General features: G+C 32.2%; 1 protein-coding gene across 12 annotated transcripts; it reads left to right on the top strand.

Moving 5' to 3' along the window:
* The first annotated feature begins 2,683 nt into the window (after positions 1-2,683).
* Positions 2,684-8,396, top strand: LOC123207429. Of its 12 annotated transcripts, none has more exons than XM_044624853.1 (4): positions 2,684-3,785; positions 3,948-3,980; positions 4,090-4,113; positions 6,213-8,396. In XM_044624853.1, the coding sequence occupies exon 4, from the start codon at positions 6,216-6,218 to the stop codon at positions 8,127-8,129; it is 1,914 nt and encodes a 637-aa protein (XP_044480788.1). In that variant the 5' UTR covers positions 2,684-3,785; positions 3,948-3,980; positions 4,090-4,113; positions 6,213-6,215; the 3' UTR covers positions 8,130-8,396. The 12 variants fall into 12 exon arrangements, with proteins under 12 accessions (XP_044480788.1, XP_044480841.1, XP_044480782.1 ...); XM_044624906.1 differs by having other exon boundaries at positions 6,208-8,396; XM_044624847.1 differs by having other exon boundaries at positions 2,684-3,840.
* The last annotated feature ends 1,281 nt before the right edge of the window (positions 8,397-9,677 follow it).

Raw genomic sequence — 9,677 nt, 5'->3', positions numbered from 1 at the left:
ATTATCAATACTGACATGACAGGTAATATAAGTGATAATCTGATTACCATTTTCACCTTAGGTATTTAAAGATTACCAAAGTAATATTGATTTTATTATAATTATATTATTATTTATTAATTTTTTGAAATAAAAATAATTTTATTTTTAATTAATATGACAAATAATATAAAAATATTTAAAAATAATTATATTCAATTGCATTTAAGTAAAATAATTTACTAGTAATCTTTTATTACCTTTAACCAAACACAATAATTATTTATACCTATCAAATTTTATCAAACATAGTAATTATTTATACTCAATAATCTTCTAAGTAATTTATCTTCAAGGTAATTTTTCTATTTTAGTAATAAAACATTACCTAAATCAAACGTCTCTTTATGTTCATATATACTTTGCAACAAAGATTTTTACAACTTTGTAAATTTTAATTTTTGATTATCGAGGAACGTAAAAGTGTTTGTTTTTAACCTATACCTCAAACTTGGATGATGTCTAATCATTTTTGAAAGAGTAAATTACATTTTTTCACCTATGGTTTGGCCTTAAAACTTTTTCACCCCCTAATAGGTACAAATAATATTTTTTTCTCTCAAAATCAAACATAAAAAACAATTTTCTATCAAAAATAAACTTCTTTGATAAAACAATAATATTAAAAAGTAAAATTACTATTTTTTTATCTCTATTATTGTATTTTTTAAAATTATCATATAATTATAAATTAACAAAAATTAAATATATTTTTGTAAATATCTAAATTATATAAGTAGTCTTTTATTTACTTTTCCTTTCACATTTACCCTTCTTCCTCTCTTTCTATCAATAAAAGTATATTTATCATATAATCGTACATCATGAAAGTAAATTGCAATTTTTTAAATATTAAGAGTCTTTTTGAAAAATTTTACGGGGTTATTAAAAATTCAAAAAGAGTTTAAGGATCTTTAAAAATTTTTGACATATTACTTTGTCTCAATAGTTTAAAAAATGACAATTAAAACCTTAAAAAATTGAATAAAATATGACAAATTATAGATGTAAATATCATATTACAACTACTAGGATCATATAGTAATTTTAAAATATATAGGGGTTTGAAAAAATTTTAAATATTGATTTGTATGTTTTCAAACTTTTTAAGAGTTAAATTGTGATGTTTAAAATGTTTGGGCATGATAAAAACTATGTTTTTTTATTTCTTTTCAAAATTAATAGATGACCAATTTACAAATTTGCCCTTATACCTTTGTTTTATTTTAAAACAAAGTTTGATTTTATGTGGCAAAGTGTTAGTTATGCTAACTAGGGATAGAAAAGTGTTATTAGGCCAAACCTTTGGTGGAAAAATGTGATTGACTCTTTTTGAAATTTTGTGGGCATTTTCTTGAGTTTAAGCCATTTGAAATTACTATTACACATCGTAGGATTGTGAAATTACAGATCAGGTCAGACTTGTAGATTGTGTCTAGGTCTAAAAATCAAGTTTGTAGGTCAACCTAACATAATCCACACTGTAGCTTGTAAAATTAAAAAAAAAAAAATTGCTTTTGGGCCTTCCATGCCATTGGACAATGGGGGCTAGAGAGCAACACAATTTTTTTTTTTTTTTATAAGTTAAAGTGATAGGTCATTTCGAATCAATTCAAAAGTTTGGTTTTCATGATTAGGGTTATTAAATATAAATTATTACTATATTTGATAAAATTTAATAAAAATTTAATAAAAATGAGTAACTATAAATAATTACTGTGTTTGACTATAGACAATAAAAAAATACAAATATATTATTTTACTTAAATACCCTTAAGTATAATTATTTAAAAATTTTTTTTATATTATTTGTTATATTAATTAAAAATTGGATTATTTTTATTATCAAAAAATTAATAAATAAATATATGGTTGTCACATCATTATTGGTAATAGATAACTATTATATTAGCTGTCATATTACCATTAATAATAAAAAATTACTAAAATTTTTTATTATTTATAAACTAAACAAAATATTACAAATAAAAAAAGATAAATTATCAAAAATAATTTTTCAATCCCTTAAACCAAACGACCCTTTATTCTTTATACAGTGGAAACACATAAGACATGTATTATCCTCAATTTTAAATTCTAAAACTTTATATAAACACTTTTGAATAGCTTTGTGAAACTATGTAATAGCATATTTACGGCAATATTTTCATGCAAATTAATATATTTTATGTTCTAAATCATGTGAATAATGAATTGCCTAAACAAATAGAATATTGAAAATATAACTTTGAATGCATATCTATTGTTTTACGGGTAATATTATGTCTAAGTAATAATTAAAAATTAAAGATAAAATAATTCTCAATAAAAATTGTTTACGTATTTTTATTGATTATTTCACATATCTATTTATGATGAAGAAATATGATATTTATTCAAATAAATACTTCAATGATATAATGATACGTACAATATTTTTAAGTTTCCAGTTTCAGTATTTAAATAATATTTGATAATGTAATTAATATTATTTTATTATTAATTTATAATATTTATTATTTTAATATACGATTAAATATTTAAAATTGATGATATTTATGAGTATGTTTCTTAAATATTTAAAATCAGTGGGGATATTTTGGTGTAGATGTTGTTCCATTAAGATTTGACCTAAATTTTGTCTAATGCCTAAAGTATCCTTGGATGTTAGCTTTCTATCGTCCTTCACTTTCTTCTTCGTCTCCTGCCTTCTTTCTCTATCTTTTGCTTGTCCTATTTCTTTGGCGATATGGCCAATCGCCGCCTGGGCGCTGCCGGGCCGAGATTTGGCCAGATCGCGAAAGAAAAATACTTCTCCTTTTTCTTTCGTGGCAGGATCAAGATGGCCCCGTCCAGTGTAGTCGATCTAGCCTCTGTGGACAACGCCGTTCCGAAATCTATAGCTAGTCATGTTTCATTTGTTTTTGTAGTGTTTTGCTTTTGGTTTTGGTTTTGTTGGTGCTATAATGGATGCTAGCTATTTTTATTTGTATATGTTGTTGGATGGTGCCCATGGCCATTGCCACCAACAGCTACACTTTTGCCGTGTTTCATTTGCTCAGCTTCCCTCCTTAATCTAGCTTTCTTTTGTTTTAATTTTGACTTTGTCTTAAGGTAAGATGATAGAGGGAGGAGTCTAAAATGTCAATAAAAAGGGATAAAAATTATTGAACTAACGAAGAAAGTGAAAGATAAATTAACAGAGAGGGGAAGAAGAGAAAGGGAGAAGAAGTAGAGACAGACAAAGGTTTTGGCAAGTATATTTCTAAATTCGGTCTTTAATTATCAATTTGGTATTTTTGCAATAGGGTAACTAAAGGAATGATTGATTTATTCAGTTGATAGAAAACTGTTTTTAAGTCAAGCCTTGTGTGGGAAAAGATAAGTCACTCATATATAAATAAGAATATTTGTAGCTCATTGATTTTCTCTGCAGATTAGTAGATTATGTGTTCATTTCTTGTTCATACATACAGGTAGTGTTAAATCTCTATTCCTAAACAGGGTGTTGAGCCTAAATTAAGGTTGTTGAAGTTCAATAACACAAGTCTCTGACTCAGCTCTGACGTGTCGCTTTCCAGAAACCTTCCGGCCACTATTCCATGCTGACATGGCGTTTATCTTCTGGCCATACTTGGTAACTACGCTGCACACTACACACTTACTGCACCTATTAAAAACCCAACTCAGAACTCGCAAAGCGCACTGTCAAATCTCCTCTGGCACAAGGCTTTGCACGCACTGTGGTTTGTCTTCTTCTGCCTATAAATTGCTTACCGAGTATTGTCTTTCACTGTACATGTACGGTTTCTCCGGTTTCAGTGCTTTGTTTGCCTCATTCTAGTTCAAATTTTCAACAGAGTCTATTTTCCTTTCTCGGGTTTGTAAATTTTCTTGTTTTCTTGCAGGGTTGATGCCCCTTTTTGGCTGCTACCAATCAAGTTTAGTTGTTTTGAAGTTTTGATTAGCTAAAGTTTTTATTTTTCTGGGTTGAATGTAGTTCGTAGTGTTGTTGAATTGGGTTTCTTAACGTGTGGTATTTTCTTGCAGGATTAGGGCTTGCTACCTTTAAAGGTTAGATTTTTTTTCCCTTTTTTGTTCTTCGTTGTGTTTAGATTTCCTTTTTCGCAAAGTAAAGATGTTTGTGGGGTTGAATGCTGGTTATAGTCTTGAATTTGTGATGAATTGGTGATCTATGAAGGCCGATTGTTTTGGTTTCTGTTTGAGTTTTTGGTTTATTTGATTTGATCATGATCTGTTTGTGATGTGTCTTGTCAATTTTGGGTTGCATGTGGCTTTTTGAGGTTTTCAAGAAGAGCACTTTTGCGTTCTGACATCAGCATTTACTTTGTCGTTTTGGTTTTTGAATCTCTCTCCAATGCTTTCATATCTTGTGTTTTGAATTGATTCTTCACATTCATGATTTTCTGGTCAAATGTGCTGTACCATTGTACAATTTGAAGAAAATTTAATCACTTCTTGGGTTGGTGAAGGGGTTCTATTCACATCGGCATTCAAGTTTTCATCTTTAAGGTATCTGGGCTCCTCTTCAGTGTCTGGTTTCTTTAATTTTTTGCTGACTGATATCTAGGGTTTGATTCTTCGAGTTTACTGTCTTCAGTTTTGTTGAATTGGGGTTTGAAGTATCAAAATTAAGGTTGTTTTTTTTTTTTTTCAATTTTGTGGTCTTGATCTAACCAACCAATTTCTTCATGAAAGGATTATTGGGTTTCGTATCTGGCCACATGGTTACAGAAATTTAACCAAGTCTTTGAACACGCATGAAGTTGTAGTCTTCAGTATGTTTGATATAGCTCCCTTTTGTTAGTCAGGTCAAATTTCGTGTGTTCTGTAATGTTTTTGTTTCATCACATCACAGGTTTTTACACCAAACAGGCAGAATGATCTCTAATTGATAATGGCTGTCGTTTGTTGCATTGGATTTTTTTTTTTTTTAATACTCTTTTGGCTGTTTGTTGTGGTTCCGAAATGCTTTTCTTGCATTTGTTGCGCCTTAGTTGTACCCCAGTACAGTGACTGCCAAACAGTTCCAAAACTCATGAATTGAAATTCACTTGCACACTCAAATATGAATGGAACAGTCTATATGATGGGGTTGGGCAGGATAAGTTGATTAACAGCTTGCGATTTGAATGTGATTTGACAATTGACTGTATTTTCCTCTGATCAATTTGGGTGATTAGTTTTTCTGGCATTTTGGAAGATAAAAGGGCATTGGGTGGGAAATCATTAGATTCTGCTGATTTTTGAGTTTTCCATTGAATCTGGTTTTCTTTTCCAAGTTTTGTAAAATTTCTTGACTACTTTGGTTAATGTGGGTGTTCTCATGCAGCAAAGATTAATACTGTGATTTATGGGATTGTGGTGGTTTGTTTTTGCTAATTTTGTACTTGGAGTATCAGGATTTAAAGTTTTGTCTAGATTGCTCATGTTTTACAAAGTTCTCCGATTCTACTCTTCTTTGTTTAAAAATATAAATCTTTTTTCATGAATCAATCAGATAAAGCATTTGCTAATCATTCTCCCTTGCACTAGTGTGGTAAAAATAACTCTGCCATTCTCATCGTTAACTTCTGTGCCAAACTTATAGCATTGGATTGATGAATTTTTTATTGTTGATATATTCCAAAATATGGATATTATAAAGAGTTTGCATAGATTATAGTTCCCTTCTTTGTTCCAGATATCCTTGCATAACATTTATTGTGCTGCAGTAATCGAGTCTAGCGTCCCTAGTGCTTTTGTAATGTACCTTTTCAAGATCAGATCCAGCCCATCATATGGCTTTTCTATCTGATGACCAGTTTGAGAGTGAGAATTAATTGATGTGGTGAAGTAAATCATATTCTCCAGACTTTGCTCTGGTCAAACTAGGTTTGTTTTAACCTTCTTAAAAGGTTCTAAGTTTCTGGCAGAGTTACATGGCTTTGCCTTTAGGGATCTTGAAATATGGTGTATAGGGAATTCATATTTCTAGATTTTGTATGATTTCTGTGATCTTGAACTGAAAATGCTGGCTTTATTAAATATTGTGCTTTTAAGATTTTGTTCTAGGCTGAGTTATGAAGGCTTGCTTTTTTTTTGGTATATTCTTCTAAGTATTCTATTATTTTGCATGATTTGTGTTTCATTTGGTACTTATTGTTGATTAGGAGATGGCAGTGAATGTGTACAGAAGCAGATCCAGATCTGTAACTTTGAAGGAAAAGAGAGGTGAAAGCATGTCAAAAGAAATTGCTGCCGGTGATGATATGACAATAAGGGCTATGAAAGATGAAATAGCTAGGAAGTTAGCTGGTGGGCGGCATAATCGAGAGATCAGGGCAAAACCAAGTAAGTCAGGAGATGGGGGAGATGGGATGCAGATAATTGGTGGAGAAGTGGTGGCAGACACAAATCCAAACTCTGCTTCTAAGGTAGAGCAGCCATTGGCAAAGGAAAACAATTCTGGCTGGTCTAAGAAGGAAGAAGAAGGCAGAGAAACAAAATCTGTGATGAACATTGATGAGAACTGTATAACTCTGAGGCGGAAGAGGGGTGCGGACGGAGAAATGATTCTAGCTTATTTGTCATTGCATTTGCATGATAGAAGTTCACCAAGGCTTCGTCCAAGACAGGTGCCCATTTTCCGGATGGTGGATTTGGGTGAGAATGATGTTCACAGAATTGTTGGGAAAAGAATCAAGGTTTATTGGCCGGAGTCTCGGAAATGGTTTACTGGGCACATCAAAGCTTTCAATGCCGAGAAGGGGCTGCACAGTGTTGTGTATGATGATGGTGACAAGGAGTTGTTGAATCTAAGGATGGAGCGGTTTGAGCTTGAAATTTTGCCAAATGAGGGTTTCAACTTGAAAGCTGATTCCAGTTCCAAAAAGAAAGGTAGGGGACTGGATGCTAATGCGGTGAGTCCACTTATGTTGCCAGAGGCAGCATTTAAGGTTGAAGATTCTAAAGAATTGATTGAGAGTTCAGCGTTGAATGTCAAATCTCAAGAAGTGATGAAGACTCTAGAGTCAAAGATGGAAAATGTGTCGAAGAAGGTGGGCAAAAGTGGGAGCTCAAGATTGCAAAGGAAAAGTACCAAAGCTAAGTGGGATTCGGCTCCAGAAATGGAGAAAGTGGATGCAAAGATGAAGGTTGATGTGAACACAGGTGGTGAAGTCATGAAGTGCAAGTCGGATGCTGATATCATCATTGAAAAAGCTATGGAAGTTGATCATCTAACAGGTAATCAGAAGACTAAATGTCTTGAAGAAGTTGCTGAAAAGTATGCTGAGGGTCAAATCACTGTATTGGCTCTTGCTGCTGGGAAGAACAAAGAAAATTTGGAAGATGGTAATGTGAATGGAGATATGGAGGATGAAAAAGAGCCGGTGGAGCCAGAGAACATAACGGCTTCAGAAGATGCTGTAATAAGTTCCATGCTGAGCTTTCATACCATTAAAGACAAGACAAAGGATCTGCCTCCAGCAGAAAAAGTCAAGAAGATCAAGTTAGAAGCTGATATCAACATTGAAAAAGCTATGGAAGTTGATCATCCAACAGACAATCAGAAGACCAAATCTCTTGAAGAAGTTGGTGAAAAGTCTGCTCAGGGTCAAATTACCATATTGGCTCTTGTTGCTGGGAATAACAAAGAAAGTTTGGAAGATGGTAATGTGAATGGAGATATGGAGGATGAAAAAAAGCAGGTGGAACCACAGAACATAATAGCTTCAGAAGATGCTGTAATAAGTTCCATGCTGAGCTTTCGTACCAATAAAGACAAGACAAAGGATCTGCCTCCGACAGAAAAAGTTGAGGAAGCAATCAAAGAAATCAGTGCTCAAGTAGCCACAGATGTTGATATGCAGCAAACCCAGATGAAGTCAGCTCTCAGCCTCACCACTGAAATTGCCTGCATTGCGGTCAGCAAGTTGCATTTGCCAAAGAATCCAGAAGAAGGAAACGCTGATCTTCTGCCGGAGGACCTGAAATCAGAGAAGCATCAACCTGAAGAAGCAAGCAAGCAAGAGATGAAGTCAGCCAGCAAGAAAGCAGTGAAAGGAGGGAAGACAAAGAGCAACTAACCACCAAAGGAAACAAACCTTGGTAGGAATTCTTACAGTTTAAAGCAACAGAGTAGGTCTCCATAACTTACCCCAAAAGGATAGGTTTAATTTTCTCAATTTCAGAAGGATGTTATTAAGTGGCTGGATTGTTCCCAATGTTTTATCATTTTGACCTTTCCTGATAAGATCAAGTTTTTACATTGAAAAGTTGCAACTGCTATTGTTTTTAAGTTGTTTGGTTCTGTTTATGGGATTTTTCTGAAAATGGATTATCATTTTCTCCAACTTTTGGCAACTTTGGTTTTCTGGCAAATCCTTTTACAGAGAAACTGGATTTAACTCTAAATCATGGATTTCAAAGTCCATTCATGAACTAGTTTTCAGTTTCTGCCTGAACTTATATTTTTATGATTATCTTCTTATTTTCCTGCTATAGTAAACAAAGGGAAACTGGATTTGATTCTTCTTCATGTGTTTCAGTTCCTTATATTTTTGTACAAACTTCTTACGTTAATAAGTAGTGCAAGACTTGAAATTGTGTACTTAAGTTGGTGATAAAAAATCTCATCAACAATTATCAGAATTAGAAATGCATGAAAACAGACATTTGGTCTTAATTATAATGTGTAAGTTTCTTGGGTAATCAGGAATCTCCATGCTGGATTACTAGGATAAAGGAAAGAATTATTTCTCCTTTTTTCTGTTATTGTCATGTTCTCATACATATATAAATCTGTTTGGCTTCCAGGTGATTGAGTTTACCAGCATTCTATCTTACATATTTGTTGTTGTGTAAGTCCTATACCTAGCCATCTCTTTTGTTTTCCCTCGTTCAACCATGAGACATAAATACAATTAAAATGTAAGACTCAACTTCTCTTTCAATTTTTATTGTTGTGGGATTTGCCTGTCTACTTCTGAAGTGAAGAGCAGAATTGTGATGATTTACCATGACAAGGGCATACTAATATTTTTCTATTTACATATTAAATGACCTTGAATATATAAACCCAGAGTTATTTAGTCGAGAGAATTCTATTGACTGTTTCTTTATTTTGCTCTGTTAGTGTGTGTGAATCTCTCGGGTTTTTTGCAATTTTCGTTGTGTTTGAGTATTTCTCTGTATCGATTTGTTTAATATTTTAAGTATTCTTGTATATTTGATTAGAATATATCCTTTACATTGAATATAGGATATCATTTATGAAATCCGAACCATTACGAATCTTTTATTTACTTATTCTTTAATTTCTTGTATATTTTGTTATCGAATCTCTATAATATTTGTCCTAAATAACTAACAAATGTGTTTGAAAACTTTATATTTTATTAGAAGCAATGGTTATTGCATATAACAAGTCTAAAAAAATGCACTTCTAATCATTTTTCAACAAAGGGTGACTAAAACTTTTCCACTCCACCCATTGAATATATCAATCACAATTATTACCCAAAACCTAATTATATTTGAAAAAAATAATATTATGGGTATCAAACAATAATCTCACTAAAAATATTTATTAAAAAAAAACCCTCTTTGACCAAGCTCACCTAAAGTCTTCTACA

Source organism: Mangifera indica, chromosome 2 (genome assembly GCF_011075055.1).
Source record: "Mangifera indica cultivar Alphonso chromosome 2, CATAS_Mindica_2.1, whole genome shotgun sequence".
Lineage (NCBI taxonomy): Eukaryota > Viridiplantae > Streptophyta > Magnoliopsida > Sapindales > Anacardiaceae > Mangifera > Mangifera indica.
Note: the sequence above shows the minus strand (reverse complement) of the source record. Positions and strands in the feature narration are given on the sequence as shown.

Excerpts from the sequence above, each read along its gene's own strand:
- LOC123207429 (XM_044624895.1), top strand. The coding sequence starts at position 6,216 with ATGGCAGTGAATGTGTACAGAAGCAGATCCAGATCTGTAACTTTGAAG.